The 22,035-nt window shown below is 35.0% G+C and overlaps 1 protein-coding gene across 4 annotated transcripts in view; it reads right to left on the reverse strand.

Moving 5' to 3' along the window:
• Positions 1-11,297: 11,297 nt before the first annotated feature.
• Positions 11,298-22,035, reverse strand: part of emb (exportin-1 emb) — a 60,205-nt gene continuing 49,467 nt past the window's right edge. For all 4 annotated transcript variants that reach the window (XM_089245625.1, XM_089245627.1, XM_089245624.1 and 1 more), the window contains exons 28-29: positions 18,320-18,416; positions 11,298-11,946 (exon numbers count right to left, since the gene is read on the reverse strand). In XM_089245625.1, the coding sequence (XP_089101751.1) occupies positions 11,800-11,946; positions 18,320-18,416 (244 nt within the window). In that variant the 3' untranslated portion in view covers positions 11,298-11,799. The remainder of the gene's footprint in view (positions 11,947-18,319; positions 18,417-22,035) is intronic.

Here is a 22,035-nt window from a genome sequence, read left to right on the forward strand (position 1 = left end):
GGAAAATGTCCAGGGGGGGGGGCGATAGCAGTTACAGATTTAACATAGGATCCTATGGATTTACTTGAGTTGGGGGTGATGAGAGAAACAATTTCTAGAGAATTGGGGGGGGGGGTGGAATAAAACGTTTGGGAAACTGGTTTAGCTGATTGTGGGTTACAAAAATTTTGCCGCCATTCTCTCATCCTAGACTAATTTTCTGGATCATTTATAATTCTTAAATTTGCCTGGCTATAGCTTGCTCAGTACGTGCCTGTGTTTCTCTTCATTTTTTCATCACTCTTGACCTGGTTCATTGCTCTCTAGCTCACTCACATGCATGCACACTGGTTTTGGTCACTCATGGGTTTGCAAACTCATCGACCTAATCCCTTGCTTTCTGGGCAGAGGGGATTTATAGTTTTGCAAATTTTAGTGACCACCCCATTTTATCAAATATTCTTGACCACGCATTTTTCAAATTTGCCGCCGTGGACATTATAGCCTGCTAAGCCCCTCTGTACATGACATCATGCTTTTGAGCCATACCTCGACAACAAAGACGTTGAGAAAACTCATGTGAAAAACTTTTCTGCAAACTGCTTTCAAATATACCAATTTCAAGTTTTATTCATTTTTAAACCATTTACGAATTCATGGGACCAGGCCAGAGAATATTGTTATATCTAGCAGTGTTCTTCAACCTTTTTATATCTGAGGAACAGTGAAAATAGATAATTTTGCAGACAAGCGGAAATTGGAAAAATAATTTGTGGATAAGCAAGTAGGGAAATAATTTTCAGACCGGCAGGAAAAACTTTCTTTTACCATCACAAGATACATAAAAAAGGGGGATAATTTGCAGATCAGCAAAAAAACAAAAATATGCCACCGAAAAAAATAAAATAATTTTCTTGCTGGCACAAAGGGCAAAAAATAAATAATTTGCAGACTGACAAAATATAGGAAAAACAATTTCCTTACTGGCAAAAGTTGAAAAGAGGAATAATTTGTGGATCGGCAAAAAATACACATGGAAAATAATTTGCCAACTGACCAATGGAAAAAGGTACATAAATGTGAGGAATAATCTGAACAGCACAAAACAAAAATAATAAATTTAGATACATAATTTTATTTTTTAAATCTGGAATTATATATATACTTAGCAGTTACCAATATTCGGTGAAAACTCTAGCTGAGCAGCAATTGAAGAACACTGACAGCTGATTACAGTATGTAATACTATTTTCATCCTTGGTTAGCAGACCACATTTCCCAATGACTTGCGTCGTAAAAAAAACTGAATATAGCAATTTTTTTATGCTTTAAACTTTGCTTTGGCAATCAGAAGAGTGAATTTCTTTGCTATCTTGGGGGTCAAATATCTGAAAAGCCAGACTATATGAGTTCTAAGGAAATATAATAAAAGACAGTTTTTTCCCCCCATAATTGTCAGTTACTGGTCTCGTAAATCATTGCTTCCCAAGAGTGACCATATTTAATTGAAACTACAGTAGACTCGGTAATCCAGCCACAGAGTGACCCAGAGTATTTAGATGGATTTTCTTCTAGCATTAGGAAAAAACGTCTGCAAGTGTGCAGAAGTTCATATTATTTAAATAGGCTTTTTTCCATTGACTTCCAGTAATTCAGTGATTTCAGTAATCCGGCACACCCTGTTCTGATATGTGCCGGATTAGTGAGAGTCCACTGCATAGCAAGATATATGGCCAATCAATCAAACCAAAGATATATTAAAGAAGAAAAAAAAGCCGATTTTTGAGACCAAAAACTACAATATCACTGCTATAATTGCAGTGGCACAGCCTCATTTTTGGCATATTGTGCCATGCGATATTAAAGAACTCAATGAACTACCAATCAACTCTACCGAATTGGTCATGTTGGAATGTGCATGTATTTGTTGTGATCCTTTAATGCCATCAATTTTCCTAACTGAGTGAAGCGTAATGATTGAATAATTCTATCGTTGTAGGTCTGTTGCTCTCTGTGGAGAGACTTTTTAATGAGGAGATTGGCTCGCATCTGCACCCTGAAGTTAGGAACCACGGAAAACTAAATATCACGACTGATTTCCAAAAACGACTAATGCCAACATTATATATCAAAATTGGTCACATTAGGGGTCATTCAAGTATTACGTCAGCATCGATGTGGGGAGGGAGGTTTGGATGGAGCTTACGTCATCAACCCCCCTTTATGAAGATATGAAATATTCTTAATGGCATCTTATTCGGTGTGCCAAAAACAGAAAAACCTTTCGATAGTTATTGGGCATCTGAACTAATATTCTACCTATTGATAAGTCCCCCTATAAGCCACTTTAACGATCTCTAAATGTTTCACGGGTTCTTCAAATTCTCTAGAAATGTTTCCAGGCCGCTTAAGTGCTCTGGAATTGTGCCACGCATCACTCAAGTGATCCGTAATTATGCCACGGATCACTTAAGTAATCTGGGAATGTTCCGCGGGTAACTTCAGTGATGTAGAACAGTACTGGGACCGCTTAAGTGCTCTAAAACTGTGCCAAATGTCACTCAAGGGATCTCTAAATGTTCCACGGATCGTTTTGCAATGTTTTCATTGTATTAAGGGTTTTTGTATGCGTCGCTGCAAGTGACCAGGCAAACACACATTGACAATGAACAAATAATTTATTAGGTTTTCTAACAAAGGATACTGAACTGAAAAGTTAATCACCTTCACGAGTCGGGGAATTCCAAGGGGTCGAGACAAGTCCACAAACATTCAGTCCTCTTGACAGGTAGTAACGAGTCCGTAGGGTCCGATAGGCGGCGGTGAACGATCGGACGAGGTCATAGAATCCGGTCGGCAGAGAAGAACGATCAGCGACGAGTCCGTAGGTTCCAGTCGGTGGCAATGAACGACCGACGACGAGTCCGTAGGCTCCCAATATTGGATTTAGTCCATCTGATGATGACGAGGCAAGAGCGTTCAAGAACGGTAAGTTAGTCCAGCGTAGCAGATCGAGAGGAGTATCTGACAACTCGGCATAAGCAACTTCTGGGTGACCATCAGTGAAGGGGGAAGTTCAATCAATTATTTTTCAGAGACCTCAGCAATGATTTGGCAGATCGCTTCCAAAGGTGGAGAACCAAAGCGGTTCAAGATTTAATACAGCTTTGTGGAGAACTCTTAGCACACCAGCAGTGCTCACGCGCTAACAAATCACAAAAAGCAGCGAGTAAGGAGGAGCTACGTCTTATACAAGTTAAAGTGCTCCAAGCACCACCTAGGCTAATTTGCATATCGGGAAGAAATTCTCTCCGCACTAGTGCAGTGACGTAGCCGAAAAACGTACGTCTACGTGAGGAAGATTACGCCACTCCCCGGGAGAAGGCGTCTTAGTACAATCCAGGATCGATGTGCGATCTCGGATTGGAGATCGTCACATTTCCTCCCTCCTAACACGTGTAACTTATCCATAAGTCACGAATGCACCTCACGAACGTCACTGCCTGGAACAGTTATTTGACCATTGAAATTAAAGTTTTCCTTAGCAAGAGAACCTTAAATGCTTGGAACCTTAAATATCGTTCGACTGCTTTGCCACTATGAAATTTTTGACCATCTGAAGAATAGTAGTAAACATCAGTCCTGTTCCCATCCTTTTGAGGAACCATTTCTCTTTTCCAACCCATTTTCAAGGGTCTTTCTAACAGACCTCGAGGTGAAGAGTCAATCTGAGCCTGAGGCGATTTCAGTACACCTTGATCGGGAGGATCAGATTCATTAACTCAACTTCATTACTTTCCGATACAACTTCTTCAGGCTTCCGATTAATTTCCCCCAGAGACCGGTTCCCGAACAGAAACATTTTCCGATAATCTTTCACGAAAAGTTTTTAGATCACAGGCATTTATTCTTCCAATAATGACAGCTTTCTCCGGATCTTCGACTTCATAAACAGGAGTTACCTTGCGACGCACTATGAAGGGCCCTCTCCATTTTGGCATCAATTTCGCAGTAATGCCTTCAACGGCCGAAGATTGATAATGTGTCCGAGCAAGAATCCTGTCACCTTTACGGAAACTGCAAATGCCTACTTTTATCATAGTAAAGGTTTTGACAGCGTTGTGCCGTTTTCACACTTTGCTTTACTTTCTCTATCAACCGCACAGGCAGTTCAGCTTTTTCCCAAATTGGTGTTTTCATTGCCCAATCGAAGGGTATCGCCAATTCCCTTCTCATGAACAATTTTGCTGGTGTCTCCGAAACAGCTGTACGAAGCGCCAACCCAAAAAAGAATAAATTCTTATCCCAATGATTATGTTTGTCTTCAACATAGCACGGTATCATTTGCTTGGTATTTTTATTCATCCGCTCCGTTAAATTCCTTTGACGATGGCATGGAGTAGTATAACGTTGATTAATCGACATAGCTTTACAATAGCTCTCGCAATAATGAAGAGACAAAACAACTGCCATTGTCCGAGACTTAACACCTTCGGAAACCCATAACGAGTACAATATTCGCACACCAGTTTCTTAGCAATCACTGAAGCAGTAGCTTTTCGCAAAGGATACATTTCTACCCACGTCGAGTAATAATCTACAATCACAAGAAGGTGGACATTGCCACTACTGGAAACAGGAAAGGGTCCCATCGTATCTACACCGACGAAAGTGCACGACAGTAGACTGCATTTCTCCCCAGCCTCTACGGTTGGAATACTTGAATTTTTGGCAGACGGGGCAGTTCAACATGTATTGTTTGACGGCTTGACGCATTTTCGGCCAAAACACACGTGCTCGGCACCCAGCAAAGGTTTTTGCCACCCCCATATGCTCGGCAAAAGCAGAGTCATGCATTTCCTTCAAAATTTGTTCACGTAATTCCGGTGGTACGATTAATTTTTTTTCCTCCCCGACCAGTAAATACAACTTCCCATTCTATAACAGGCATATCTTTTTCCTATACACAGGGGTGCAAGTGCCCCTCATCCATTTCGGAGCAGCAAATTTCATTTTTGGAGCAGAACTAAACACGAACTATATCTGCAATATAAGGAATAATTTTTTTGTGAAATGCCAAAAGTTTTGCCAAAAATGGTTGGAACAAATAATTCTAAATAAATTTCCTTCACAAATTAAAATCCATTTAAATTTTTTCTGAATTATCTTTTCTGTCATTAATAAAACGACGAATGACGAATAAAAATTATTACTCTTTTCAAATTAAGCAACATGCATACTGAGAACCTAGGCAGCAAGAATTTCTGCTGCTTGAACACCAAAATCTTATTCCTCCCGATATAGCAAAAAAAGTGCGTGCAGAATATAATAAGAGTTTCCGTGAAAAAAAAAAAATAGCTTCTTACAGAATTTAAAGGAATTATTAAATTTAAAAGCAAAATGCAAAAAACGAGAAAAATATAAATACCTTATTTACTTAAAGAATTTCTCAACCTAATAGCATGTTAATAGATTACGAATCACGATTCGCTTTCAGAAGTACAGCAATCTCTGACTATTTGTTTCCAATTTTTTATTCCCTTGAACATAAGATTTTGTATGTCTTATTCCATTAAACATTAAAGCATTGCATGGACAGATTTTTCAATGTTTGAACAGACTTTTATTTATTTGTTAACAATGAACTCTTTTTCACTATCTGTGTTACCATATGCTGAAGATAAAAAAGTCTTCGCCAAAACTGGCAAAATTTTGAACTTCGGGCAGCTTTCAAAGTTACAAAGTTTGAATATGTCTGCCCAATATCTATCTATCTATTCTCTGAACTGATTTCACTTCTTGTAATTGTTTGGATTGTAGTGCAACCCATTCATCACACATAATCAATAGTTCAGTTGGTGATACAATGTTAAACAACCTCTCAGTAATACGTGAGGGAGTAATCTACCATCCCAGCAATGCACGAGATGGAGTATGAAAAACAAGAAAGGGTGCAAATATTTCATTCTTTCCAACAACATGTTTTGGAAAGGTAGGACATTAATATATATTAGGTATCTCACAGAAGTTATGTAAAATGAGCATGCTCCTAGTACAAACTCCTTCCTCTGACTATTGTGAGCATGCTTCTCCCCCACCAATGCAGTGGCGCACCGTGCGGACATATTCGGCGCCGCTCAAGGAGGGGTGCCAAATGGAGTTGAAAGGGTGAAAAAAGGTTTGTCGACCAAAAACATGCGGTCAGTAGCGCCAAAAAAAGGTTCTGCATGGGTAGAGATTTTTTTTCCCTCGAGCCGGCCTCGTTCGCCAAATCCGGATTTTCGCGATGTGAAATTGTTACAATCGGCAACCGCCGACGATAACCACACGACCGCATAGTGGCTAGATTACAAAACTATGAATATTTTTGCTGGAGTTTTTAGATTCTATTTTTTCCCAACGATCTCTGAAAAATTTCGGTAATTTAAACGAGTAAACCAATCACCTTTTCGATGTATGCCGTCTTTGAACGCAGGTTGGCAGCCGCGAAATTACCGTTATTTTCAGCATATAACCTATAGCAGGAGAAAAAACGGTCTCCGAAATCGGAAAATTTGGCATATTTATTCAGGGACTTTGATAGAACGCCGGTTATACCAATAACAGTACAGGACTTTATACTTCAAGGTAGTATAACTACTTTCCAATGTCACGAGATAACGCGATTGTGGTAGATGGTGGGGAAATGAAAAAAAAAATTGAAGTTTCTCTTTCCCCCCCCCCCCCCCGTATCTCGGAAAGAACGCGTCCCGTGAACAATTTCATGCGCCTTCTTCCTAAATTAAGGGTATTTGACGTACTACAGTGCAGTGCATCAGCGGTACCTCCGCGAACCACAAACAAGAATTGCCGCATATGCGCAGGGATTCGGCGCCTTGGCGCACCGTGTAGCAAGAGAACCGTTTCGGCGCAGCTCTTGCACCCCTGTATACAGGGGTTCAAAGAAGTCAGTCCCCGTTTCTTCTCTTCAAAATAATTCAACACATCTGAATAAGAATTTTTTTGTTAAAAATACTTTTTGCAATTTTATTTTAGATTTTTTTTTCACTCTCTGCGTGTTGCACGATTTTTCAGTTATCCGTGCTCCCCCTTCCCCCACCATTAGTCCGGATAATCGAGTTTCTACTGCATAGGATTTTCACTAAATAGTTACAAATAAAATGAAGTTTGAATGTACACTTTTTTTTTCTAAAGTGCTTTTATTCCAATATTTGGTACAGAATTCAAAGAAAAAAAATACTGAGTTTTCAAGCAACAGTGTTAACATAATTATAAAAAAAAGATAATACACCGCAGAAAACAAACACAATCTGAAAGAGAAGAACGGAGAAAGCCAACAAGAATTTGAAAAGAAAAAAGATAGAAATTTGGAGAAGGGGAAAAAAGGGGAGGCTAATATTTTAGCTGATATTTGCTTGACTAGAGAAGACGGAAAGAGAGCTACAGGAAGAAAGACATTTAACAAAAATAAAAGGAGCCGCAATAGAAGCACTGAAAAATATATATATATGTATATACTTGAGACTCTTGATCCTTCTGAAGGAAAAAATATTTTTTTTAGTGAACGGACCCCACAGGGGCCAAGGTGACTGATGTGGACTTTTTTTTTAATGATGACGAAATCGTGTTAAAAATGAAACACTCAAACCGACCCACATATTCACACACATTCAGTCCCCCTTATGAGAATTAGTGTATTAAATAAAATACTCTCGTTCACTCATGCATTCGATATAATAAGTACAGCTCTTGCAACAGGCAGGTTCGCAGGATTGTACATAATTTAAAATCAGCGCATTTTTTCATACCATTCAAAATTACATTTTCACTACACAATATTTTTTTTACACAAACAAAATACAAATCTTGCTAAATATAAAATGAAAAGCTTGCAAAAAAAAAACTACTAGTTTTTATATGCGTCGGCCGTTATTTTTTAATCTTTTCTGAAAATTGTTGAAGTTCTACTCTCGTTTCACAAAATTTTGGAATACAAGAAGTTAAGCACAATATCTATGATCATCTATTACATTCTTTTTGATATTTAAATGAAATGGTTTTTTCTTTAATCGCCAGTACTATATGAAAACGCTTTGCAATCCATCAGAGCCACTATGATATACAGTAGGATCGTTATTTACTACACTAAAACAGCATATAGATATTCAAGGCTTCTATTACCCAAATGCTCTTTAGATTCACTTTCTCTCTCGTGTGTACACAATTTACAAAAAGACGGCAAATTACTGCATTCAATGTTAGTATAAATTTTAAAAGCACCTGTAACTTGAACAAGAATTTTTTTTTTGCCATGAAACTACATCAAAAATTATTAGCTTGTCTGCAGGTAACAAACAAAATTCTGATACTTATGGGTTTCAAATCTGCATAATGCAGATCAGATAATAGCGTTATTATGCTCAGATAATAACCCTGAAAGTAATAGCCGATATCATGAACTTATCTCTTTAGAAACGTCGAAATATCCATTGGTAATTGACGACCACAATAAAACAAGTCGATGGTACATTTACAGCTTTTATGAAGGAGTGCAAAGGGTTGACATTTATTACAAGATATTTGAAATACAGACAAACCCAGTTACAATGCCAGATATTTTCAGCGATAAAATCTGTCATGTACAGCTTAGCTTTAACTTTGAAAAATGATCATTAGGGATATTTTCGCGGGGATTCTAATTCAGCAAAAATATTACAGCAGACTAATTCAAAAGGAATATAAAAATAGGGAATTTTCATTAATTGAAAATAAAAGTTGACATCATACTCGCTATCCCCAATTAGCATAAACTCGCTCAGCAGGGTATCACCACAATTGAATCAAAACCAAGAAAAAGCCAACAAAAAAAAAATTACAATCAAAGAAAAAAAATTATACAGACTAAACTAGAGATATGGTCAACCAGAACTATCTCGTTCATTCAACTGAAATAAGGACAAATTGATGTTGGCTATTTGGCACATTTCATCTTTTCTCATTCAAAAAATGAAACATTCCTTCATGATTTGGAGCACTGGTAACAATTTACTTTGTGCATGCAATGCTATTTTGGGGAGGGGAGAACACAGGTACAAAGTTTTTTCCCAGATGAATTCGTGAATAATTTATTTTTCACATAAAAGTAGGGTGCAATCATTATTAAAATTTGTAGAATTTTCCTTCATGATTTGGAGCACTGGTAACAATTTACTTTGTGCATGCAATGCTATTTTGGGGAGGGGAGAACACAGGTACAAAGTTTTTTCCCAGATGAATTCGTGAATAATTTATTTTTCACATAAAAGTAGGGTGCAATCATTATTAAAATTTGTAGAATTACAAGAATTTTTTTGGGAGTCCAAGAGATGAAGTAGATATTCGAAAGACTAGTGGAAAATTCTGGATATTTGGCAGCTATGGTATAGAGATCACACGGGTTCAGCAGTGTGATTTGATATAATAATTTCAAACTTGTTATAGAGCCAGAATCCAGCTAAATAAATGGCAGCGTAACATTATGGGGTTTGACTGTATCCCTTTATACAATTTAAATACAGTACTGTCAAGCAAACTCAGCTCACAAATATTCATCATTACAAATGTGTATATATATAACATTTATGTGTAACTAGTGAATTAGGTCTTCCAAATATCTTTAACCTCGACACAGACACGTTCACAAGTTTTCAAAAATGATTTGCGAAAAAATATTCAACTTTAACAATTATCCCATTTTTAAAAACAGATCTGTTGTAGTAAAAAAATTATGCATTAAGTTATACAATTTTTGTAATAAACACAGTTGAAATAAAGCATAATATAAATATCGAATATGAGCCATAAATAAACTGAAAGCGGCAGGATAATGGGAAAAATATATATTTAAAAAATATATATAATAAAATCTAAAACTTCTAAAAAAAAATGTAGTTCGTAACTAATTAGGTTCGATTATTTCTTTTTTACAAAACAGAACTCACTCAGAACTTTCTTCGGATGTTATACTGCCATAATTAATGAAGATATTGCATTAATATAATCATATTATTCAAAAAACCAAAATTATGGAATTAAAGATATTTTCTTTCTTAGACATACTAATCATGTGAAAATTTATTGAATTGAACGAGCAGAAAGGTACCTACATTGATTGCAATTCATATCTATGAAGTGATATTCTGTATGTAAACATGAAATATTGGAAAACAAGTCGAAAATTGATACTATCATTTGGGAATGACCCAATCAAACTGCACATTGTATTGATCTATTTAATTATTAAAAGGTTATTTCTATGCCTTTGTAATATAAAGGGGTGGCTATCGTACCCCTCAAGGGATGGTGCCAAATTCGAGATCAAAATAAAATTAGGGAAATTTGTCTGCTCTGGGGGAGGGGGGGGGGGGGGGCAAATCCTGAGTGAAACAGTGCAAAAAAAATTTTAACAAAATTAAATTAAGGAAATTTATTTATCCATTCTAGAAGGGATACCAAATCCAAGGTGAAAGAGCAAAACATAAATTGACCAAAAATAAATTTATTTTGTATATGCTTTCTGGGATATATAAATATATATTTCATTCTGTCTATATAGAAGGGGGCACAAAATTCAAGGTGAAAGAGAAAAAATTAATTGATTAAATAAAATTAAGGAAATTTATTTGTCTATTCTAGAAGGGGTATTCTGTCTATTCTTGTATAGGCCTTGGGCTAACAATATTGCGAAAATAAAGGGGCACGGAATCCAAGGTGAAAAAATTTAAAAATAAAATAAAAATTATGTTAAGATTTGTTGGGATGGAGATGGCAGATGTCAAAGATAGGTCCCGCAAGGATAGAGATTTTGTCTTGAGCCGCCCCTGGCCTTCATCTTATGTATACCCCCATGTACGAAACTCAACAGCTTGAAACATGTTTAAAAGTTTAGAATAAAGGTGCTTATAAAAAGGCAAAAAATTATCCTTCAATTTCAAAACTCACGATTTTTAAGCAATAAATTGGGTCACAAAATGAATATTGTTTATTCTTTAGGAGATGAAACTATGGACAAGAAAAAAAAACAGTATCCACTAACTATTCCGGACATTGATATAAGTGTATCAATTGCATGTTATCACTTTCCTCGCCTAAAATAATAAGGCCTTAATAAAATAGAATGGGGGGGAAAGTTTCAAAACAAACTACCCTCCCACAACAACACTCAGACACATTCACTTACACAATACAAAAGCCTAGAAAATAAGGCTAATAATAATAAAAATTAGCAAAGGAACATCGTAAAGAAATTCTTGAAAGCATGATAAATTTTTTTTTTTTTTGCTTCTTGATTCTGATTTTTTATGTACAGTCACATACAACCACCTGTAAACACCCCACAATTGGGGTAAAAACACTTTTTTTCTTTCTTTAAAGACAGAAATTACATGCACACATACACTCTCTGCATCTAAACACTTCAAGCACCACTGACCACTACGAGCAGTCAAAATATATTTATTATCTACAAATATGAAGGGGGTGATGATGGCCACATTCTGACCACGCACACATGCCAAGGAAAAAAAATTATGAATGTTGCATACACACGCATCTATTCTTTCAAAATGTCCCAATTATTCCTATAAATTCTCTTTTAAATTCCTCTTACAGAAAACTAAAAAAAAACATAACTTAGCAAACTTCAAGTATCAATCAGATATAGGATGTGAAGAAATGCCTCTTTACACGCACTCACACATTCAACAATGAAACGGTTTTTTTTAATGAGGACGACAACGGGGAGAAGAAAAAAAAAATCGAGCATCTTTGACTGTGTCAATTTTAGTCCTGCATATCTTCTGGAAGTTCGTGTGGATTGATTATACCAGGTACTGACATTTGTATTTTTCGTTTTTCTTCTTCCGCTGTTCTTAATGCAGATTCCCGCTCTTCAAGGAACAAATCGCTGTCATCTATTCCAGCGAATTCCTATGCAGGGGGAAAAAAATCCATAAGTAACTTTTTTGCTCAGTTTAGATGCACAATTTTTAATTTTATAAAAACAAATTGTTCCACCTTTAAAAAAAATTAACTCACAATATAAAACTATTTATACCCTTTCAATTTAAAACAATAATTCTTCTTGTTCAGAAATATAGAAATTGAGAACTTTTGTATAAAAAATCACACAAATTGAAACATAAGAAATTCTGAATCCAACATTGATCTCTTAATGAAAAAAGTCTCAATTCACACCCCTCACCCCTTCCCCGCAAACTATCATTTGTTCAGAGCACTTGAAGAGGCATCGGGAAAACCAACTATATTCAACAATGATGCAGATGTGGAGAATCTTCTGCGTAACTGGCTGCGCACATGCACACATCCTCTTTTTTTGAGGAAGGGATTAAAAAATTGCTAATTCCATAGCTGTCAACTTTGGAGAATAAGAATTAGGGAGGTTTTTACACGGCTCCAAATTCTGCACAAAAATAAAAAAAATTGAAAAACGATGTAGGAATTGTTCATTAATTAGAACCAAGTCGCCAATCAGTAGGTTAAATTACCTGTCTATTACTGCTTAAATCCAATGATGCCAACAAAGAAATTGTCATTGGCCCAGAAACAGAACATACAGACGTGGTTATAGTGACGGACTCGCGATGCGAGGATCAGGGTTCGAACCCCACAGTGGTGGTCGGCTGAAGTTGATTTTCCGTGGTTCCCAACTTCAAGGCGCAAATGCTAGCTGATCTCCACGTTAAAAAGTCTCGCCACAGAGAGCAACAGTCCTACAACGATAAATCATTCAATCATAACACTTCACTCATAGTTAGAAAAACTGGTGGCAGATGGCAGCACTACACATAACAAGCATTACAGAGAACCAAAAAACTTCACGTCAGGTTTCACTACACGTACATTCCCGCATGTACTGATTCGTTGGGGGTTCCGCGGGGGGTGTGTGGGCGGGGTGCATGTGTGGTGTAGCAGTAGTAGGTAGGGCCTCCAAAAAATGGCTCGGGGATCCATGATGCTCTTAAGTCAGCCACCTCGTTGGGCAATTTGCCTGTTGTGGCGTTGTATTTGTATAATGTCATAAACAAGTCACCTCACCAATTTTGAAAGGCTGAATTTTCAGGCTGTTTGGCAAAAATTTTGCGACCCCCCAAAATTGAACAAATCAAACACGACCAGACTCTAACATTTGGATTTTAGCTCAGTGGCGTGGCTTGGAGGGCATGGTTGTGGCAGAAAAAACTCCAGCCAGTAGTCTGGCCCGGAAAGCAAAAGGAACAGGAAAAAAGAAAAACAATAAATAAAAAAAGAAGTGAAATAATGGTTATAATAACAGGAAAAAAGTAGTGTATAATGTCTGCATTTTAGTTATATTAAACATCTATACTTCATATGGGCATCTTTTTTTAGCTGCCTCGTTGGGCAATTTGCCTGTTGCAGCCTTTGTGTTTGTATACTTGCAAGAATTCAAATGATAAATGAAATGATCCCCCTGGAAATGAATTTTTTTGCGATTTAACGCAATGGCACCAATTTACATTAAATCTGTGATGTCATTTATAGGATAAAAACAAAAGCAAAAGCCAACTTAACATTTTATAGTTTAGAACAATGGGCAAGTAACAATATTGTTCCCCTCCATGCAGAAATGGCGACGATATGTACTAATCCTGCACTCCTACAGGGAGCTGACCCCATTCCACAGGAAAGACCTATTGGGGGTGCTCTACGATAGTATCCTTAGTCAACCTATATTACAGTCATTTGATGTTGCCTGCTGCATCTCAAACCTAATGTTTTAAAAATGAACTTTGTTGTTGTACAATACATATAGTGTACAGAACATATATACATAGCATTTTTTTTGGCAAACCACACATCGTCCTTGCATCAGACACAATATAATGGCTATCAGATGACCTGGCATCTTTTTTCAGTTGACAACGTCGATTTGGATAAATGGTTAGCCCCTCCCTCGTTCGTAAAAAATTCATTGTCACTTCTCTTCGGAATTCCAAATGCAAAATACAATCTGCTTTTCGCAATCCTGAATGAATTATCAACATGCTATAATGGTCACGTATGGTCTATAATGTTCATATGGCAAATATTTTTCCAATGGAATCCACAGCTGTGGTTTGATTGGGTTCTGGACTGCTCGAAACCTTCATGCCTTCTCTTGAAATTTTTTTTAAAAAGATCTGCCCCATATCTTTTGAAGAACATGCTTCAGGAGTTTCTAACACCTCATCCTCGTTGTTGCAAAATATATCTACCATTCCACATACATCATTTGGAACTGTTGTCATCAGATCATTTTCAACAATATCCTCTATGTCCTCTAACTTGGAATCTGAAAGTTTCTAAATATCCTACAGCTTCTTCTAATGCAAGATATCTTTTCGACATGGTTACACACAGCTGAACATAGCAAGACTATTTACAATTGCCAATCTCAGTCTGACTAGTCTGCGGTTTGCAAAAACATGTGTATCTAAGAATGCAAGAACTAAAAAAATATTCACCTGATATAAACAATCACCCCCAGAAAACACATTCCTCTGCATATTACACAGAATTTGCCACCTATACACACGTCAAATGATGACAACACCTGGTGATTCAAATGGGAAAAATCGAAGAAGCACGCTGCATGTTGGATATCTCTAGAATCTCTCTCTTAAAAGGTCAGTGTTCCATAAATGGAACATGCATTTTTGAATGAACGTAGCTTGTTCATGTGTAACAATATAACTAGAGATGTGAGGTGAGAATATTCTCGGAGAATATCTCCTGGATGTAAAAATTGGAGAATAATGGAGAATATTAATTTTTCTTTTAAATAAATTTTTTTTACTAATTTTGTTTATATTGTGAAATATAACACCAGTTTTCGTTGCCTGAAACATTTACAACAAAACAATTTTTGGTATAATCTCCTCCCAATGACGACTTTTAGTTTGAGAATATTCTTGGAATATTCTCCAGGTCATGATGCGAGGTTTTAAAAGTTTAGTTATAAAGATTTTAGAAACCTTTAGATTAAAACCTTAAAAAATTATTTTAAAATTAGATAAATTTTCAGAAATAAGTTCAAAACACACAAAACAAATTAAACCAAAGTTGATTGATAAAGGAAGCTATTCTTATATAATCACCTTCATTCTAAGATACAGAACTGTTGTTTTCTTCAATGTATACATGCACTTAAGTTCTGTATCACTCACATTTCTTTAAAAGTTGTGCAATTAAGCCTTGTTGGTTTAATTTTCTTGCTTTCAAACGTATTGTGGTCTACAAACTTTCAATGTACCCATCTTCTTGATGGGAACAGAGAATATTCTCTCAAAGGACTACTATTATAAATTACTAGAGAATATTCTTATCAAAAATAATAATTATTCTCAAGTTATTTATCGAGATTATTTATTATAATACATGTTATTACATATATTCTTGATAATACTCTCTGGAAAGATTTCTGTAACTGGAGAATATTCTCTGGAAGGACTATTATTAATAACTTCAGAATAATTCTTATTATTTTCTATCAGAATATTCCTCAGTAATTTATGAAAGTACTCCTTCCACAGAAAATTCTCAAGGATATTATATGTAACTATATTATAAATAACAGAAGAATATTCTCATCAAGAACTTAAAAGAATATTCTCAAGTTATTTATAATAGTAATCCTACCAGAGAATATTCTCGAGAATTTTACATCTCTAAGTATAACGAAACTAATTGATATATTTTGACTGATATATTAAGTGGTAGAAACACACAAAATAATTTTCAATTTGCTTCAAAATTGAAATTTTGGCAATTTCAATCGAAATGGGAAAAAAATGCCAAATTTCAAAGTTTTGTCAGAAAAAGTTTATTATTAACCTGAAGATTTCTTCGAATTTATTTCAAAAAATACTTTGAACTCTTCTCTATATATACTATAAAAAAAAATTAATTCACAAACATTCACTGGTTATCTGATATTTTTGTAAATAAAAAATATGTTCCATTCATGGAGCATTGGCCTTTAAACAAGACATTAATCGTGAAATATTTTATTCTATTCTTACCCACAACCAATTATCAAACCATGGCACATTTTCAGATCATTGAAGTGGTGCCTGACACATTTCCAAATTTTTTTCACCATTTTGATGAAGTAGTTACTTTTCAAAAGGTTGAGCTTCCTTCCCTCAGGGCCATTATAAAAAATTTTTATATTTTGGGTTTTTTTTATACAGTTGTACAGTGCACAATGCTAAATGTGATCAGACTGGCACTCTGGGTTTCTGATAACAATAAGTGATTGATAACTGTATCGGGGGAAAAAAATCCTGACTAAGTATTCCAACCACATCCATGGCCCAGTTCAAAAATGCAACTCAAAATTCTATTTTTGAGATATCTGCATTTTAAAAATTCACTTTCTATGGAACTGAATCTGAATCAACTTAGATTTACCGTATATACTCGTGTATAAGCCGAGTTTTTTTGTGGAAAAATTCGTTCCCAAAGTGTGGGGGTCGGCTTATACTCGGGTCAGTTTTTTTATGAGAAAATATCGACCCCTGCAATCAGTAGCCATTTTTGTAACAGTGTTCGAGAAACTGGCATTATTGGTATGAGATATGTTCAAACCCCACAGAACTGATAATGTCAAAGACGAGGCAAAGAAATCGAAATCATTGGCTGGTGGTGGCTAACGTTGATTATACAGTCTTAGATGTGAGCATTAACAAGCCTCTCAAAGATAAAGAAACTACAAAAAAAGTGGTGCCTTGAAGAAACTTGACATATGTATCCATTGGCACACTAGGCTGAGGCATGGAATTCTGTTTCCACCAAAATTATCATCCGATCCTTCAAAAAGTGTTGCATCAACAATGCGATGGACGGAACTGAAGATGATATCCTCTTTTAAACTGACAATGACAGCCCAGATGAGGATAAAAACGAAGATTCCGCACCCGTTTTCAATTTATTGTGATTTTGGTGGTCCTGAAATTGGGGGGTCAGCTTATATACGAGCCAGCTTATACACGAGTATATACGGTAATTATAGTAGGGGAGTGTATAACTATACAGTTGGGAGTTATTGCTGTTTTGTAATATGTAGAGGTATTTTCCACTGTTCTCATGACATGCATAAGTAAAAAATTTAATTTTGAGTCATTGAGCAATAATGAGTCGTTGCCTTTTTAAACAGTTTGGTTGAGCCGTATGTATGGAGAACTTTTTCTTTTTCGCATAACAGGTTTCAAAATACTAAATTGCACTTTTTTTTTTTCAACTGTTCCAAAACAGGGTTTTTTTAAAAGCTAAAATCATTTTTTATCTTTCAGAAATTATGAAGAGTTAAAATAAAACTGTCTAATTTGATATACTACAAATTATGATACAGTACTCTTGCTAATCTGGCACATATCAGGGTATGCCAGATTACCGGAACTTAGATGAAAAAAAAAGCCCATTTAAATAATATAAACTTCTGCGATAGACATGTTACAGATACTGATTAACATCCTCTAAGCCTGCTGAGGACTTTAGTCATAGGCATGTTTTCCTCCTCTACGGCTCAAAGAAAAAATGCTGGATTACTGGATGGGTCGGACTAGCACACGACTATATTATCGGGTCTACCGTGCTTTTTAAAATATCTGCAGACTTTTACAAGGGAATTTATGGAACGTCAAGTCTGGCTGAAGAACAGTGAATGTGGTTAGTTAAAAGATACTAACCATGAACTGAAAAATAGAACTTTTTTTACTATACACGTCTTTACTATAGGAAAGAAATTGCAAAAGCAGTGCTACATATGAATCATAGCTTCTATCATGGCCTAAGTACAGAAATTTTTGTCAATAGCCCTCTGACCTGACCTTTTGCAAATCGATAATGATAACTTGCAAGGGAAAAATGAGTCTGGTACAACCTTAGCTTCAAAATATGCAAAAAGAAAAAAAAAACTTTAGATGAAAAGAATTGATAACATTAACCACTCCTGATAATTATATAATCAAAAACCTTCCCACATTACAATATGTCTGCTCCATACTTAGCGAAAGTGATAACAATACCAGAATGATAGCATTATCAGTGATCCTAATAAGCAGTGTCTACTGTACATGTTTTTGTAATTAAAAAAATGGTATTGAAGGAATCCTGAAGAACATGCCAGATTAACCCAGTCTACTGTAGTTCATTTTTAATAACTTCGAATATAATGTTATTATCGTGCATATTTAAATGAGAAGAAATGTAGAAAGCATGAGCTTACTAGATATGTGAACAGTAGAAAATGAAATTTAATAAATAAAAAACTGCTACCTACCCTGATCTGTACAAGAAAGTCCCTCAAATGCTCTTTGAAAGCTGGTATGTCCTGATCTAGATTGAAAAATCCTTGGACAGTAATTTTTATTTGAGCACTGTTGAAATACAAATGCAGAAAATAAAATCAGTAATGAACAAAATGCATCCAGTAAAAAATAAAACTCAAGTTGCAATTTTTTTAGAAACATACAATGATATAGATAAAAATTTCATTTCTATGCTTCAAGAGAAAAATAATAACAATTTGTTCATCACATCTGGTCTTCTTGGCATTCAACTAAATTAGTGATACCTCAGCCAACTTACAAATTTTTCAGCAAGTGAAGATTTTTTAAATGTTTATCTGCCTTCCTAACGAATATTTTAGTGGATATGGATGGTTGTACTAACATTAATCAACAGCATCGTGAGCTAAATTTTCGTGCAAATCAAAATTTATTTCTACCTTGGAATCGCTTCCCACACAGGTTCTTTATCTTTCATAAAGATTTTAAACCATTTCATGTAAAATGAATGATTAGGCTAAGAGAAAATGCATTTAAAAAAGCTTTATACTTGAATGGATTCAGTGGATACAGTAAAACTCTTACTCCCAAATCGAACAGTCTGTGTGGACATTCTTGCAACTTATCTTTTCCAACTACATGCGTGTGGCGTGTGAGAGAGAAATGAGCTGACTATATCACATGGCATATCAAAATCACACTTTTTATTCATTATGGCTCATGAACCCGAGGCCAGTGTAAAATAAAAAGGTGTGTGTGTGTGTTCAATTTTTCAACTTGTAAATTCTCATTTATCCAGTTGTGAAGTTGTTGATCTCTGCCTTCAATCAGTATTTATCCTTTTTGAAGTGATTCTTAGTGTATTAAAGTTAATTTTATGTTTTGGGAAGTTCCTAAAATTAATGAAATGATTTCCCATAAAAAGCAATGGGAAAATAGCATTTTGGCTAACAAATGTGATTTCGGAACGAACTATCTTCATTAGCCGAGAGGTCACTGTATATGCAAAGTAAATGCATAATGTTTTTTTTTAAATAACAAGCTACAAGCATTCTAACAGCAGTACTTTCATGTTTGATCATGTATAGTGATGGTTCCTAAACTGTTTTGAAGAGTGACCTCTCCTTTTGACAAGAATTTTATAGACGACCCTCCTACATAGCATGACCATATGTCCCAGTTTCTGGGAAATTATTTTTTGTTAATGAATGTGCTCTAATTTCCATAATCAATAATGAATGAAATTAAATTATTTTCCTGTTTAGTTTGCAAAACTGAATGAAATTTAAAACTACCTACACATTTTTCAGCTTTGAATCCTGCGAAGGGTATCATCAACAAAGTAGCGAGTTAGGACGGAATGCATATCTTGCCCACTGTAATGGTGCAGAATGAATAACTTGGTAACCAAACTCAGGGTCACCAATTACAAATGCCTAGTGCGAAAATATTTTGAGGTTCCTTCATGGGATGAATAATTTTAGCTAAGTTGATATATTATTATTTATTTATTTTTATTTATTTAATTCCACGCTACAGAAAACAATCCAATTACAGCAAGGTATGACCGAAACATTGTAAATATAATAAAATCAAACAGAATAGAATGCAATACACAGATATAGAAACATAAAATAAAAACAAACACTAGTCAATACCAAATAAGTAAAATAAAGGTCTGTATAAAATCACCAGATCAATTAAAAATGAAAAAATAAATAAAAACACACGAGACGATTAAAAAAAATGAAAAATGCATAAACAAAGAAAAACTAAATATTTAACAGTCAAATACAAGAAATCACCATTTAAATATTTAAAAAAATCGCTGATCAATCGGAGAGAAGAAGCTCTTTGAATTTACAAATAGGTGTCGCAAATATATCAAATTCATCAGGTAAACTATTATACAAAATACAAAATCTGTTACTAGCACAAGACAGACCAATCAATGTCCTAAAGTGAGCTACATAGAATAATTTATTTGACCTTGTGTTGTACCGTGTGACCAAGAATCCAATTTTTGATAACAGAAAAGAACAATCGATATTACCATTCACCAACTTCCAGAAAAATTTCAAAAGAATGAAATTTCTTCTCTTTTGGAGACTGGTAATTGAAAAAATTTGTCGGAGAAAAGTTGTCGAAATTGTAATGTCATATGCTCTAAATTTCTTAAAATACAAATATCGCATAAATGAGTTTTGTATAATTTCAATATCATCAATAGCATTATTGTAATGAGGATTCCAAACAACAGATGCATATTCAAGTTTAGATCGTATTATAGAATTGAAAAGAACAATCATTGTATCCAAATTGGTGAAATCTTTAGGTATTCTTTTAAGGCAACCGAGTTTGCGATACGAATTGCTACAAATATCGTTAATATGGTCACGAAAGGAAAAATCAGAGGTGTAAATTGCACCCAAGTCAGTAGCAGAATATCTTCTGTGTAAAATATCAGTTCCAATATAATAAGAGTATGTGATAGGATTTTTCCTATGGGTGTAAGACATGACAAAGTATTTGTTAATATTCAAGTGTAGATGATTTTCGATACACCAGTGGTAAATGTGGGTTAATTTATCTTGAACAATAGAACAAGATTCAAAATTTACAATAAAGTCAAATATTTTAAAATCATCAGCAAATAATAAGCAATTATGAATAGCAGCGGCAAGGTCATTAATAAAAATAAGAAACAATAGCGGTCCAAGGACAGACCCCTGAGGGACTCCAGATGTTGCACAAAATCTATCACTAAGAGACGAGCCAAAAGATACAAAAATCAATCTGTTTTTTAGATAAGAAGCAAAAAAATTATATGTATCATCGCAGAAACCAATTTTTTTTTCATTTGTACATTAATCACACAACCATTGGTTAACACAATCAAATGCTTTAGCGAAATCTGTGTAAATTACATTGAGCTGGATTTTAGTAGCTATTGCTTCAACAATATGGGTATTGAGGGAAAGAAGATTGGTAACCGTAGATCTATTTCTAACAAAACCATGCTGATTTGGGGAGATACAGGTCTTAATTTGAGCATAGATTTTATCATATAAAATAGACTCATATATTTTAGCGAAAGGTGACAGAATGGCCACACCTCTATAATTTTCAATTTTATGTCTATCACCTTTTTTAAGAATTGGAACGATTCTTGCTTTCTTCCACTCATCCGGAAAGATCCCATTTTTAACCGACATATTAAAAATTAATAAAAATGGATACAGCAAATGCTCAGAACACGCCTTGACGAAATATGGAGGTATACCATCAATACTTCTGGAGCCACTCCCCTTCAATCTTTTTATACTACATTTGATGTCATTTACGGAGATATAAGGAATATTGACAACATCAGAAGAAACAACAGGAAAGTTGTTGTTTGAAGCAGAATAATGATTGTGATCATTCCCAGAAGTTGTGAAATTCGATACAAAAAACTTGGCGAAACCATCAGCAATCAAGGCGTCTGTTAATAGAACATTGTTTTCGAAATAAATATACTTAGGTGCATTCTTATTTTTATTGTTACAGTAAGACCAGAATTGTTTTGGGTTGAGTCTGAGAGCTGCTTCAATATTATCAATATATTTTTTATGAGCTAGTGTTATATAGAGTTTAACCTTAGCTCTATAACATTTTTATTGCACTAGGTCAGAGATAGTATTAGTCATCAAATACCTTTTACGAAATT

The sequence above is a fragment of the Pholcus phalangioides genome, unplaced genomic scaffold, assembly GCF_987345545.1.
Source record: "Pholcus phalangioides strain wild (caught in Gottingen) unplaced genomic scaffold, Ppha-v1.0 ptg000016l_1, whole genome shotgun sequence".
Classification (NCBI taxonomy): Eukaryota; Metazoa; Arthropoda; class Arachnida; order Araneae; family Pholcidae; genus Pholcus; species Pholcus phalangioides.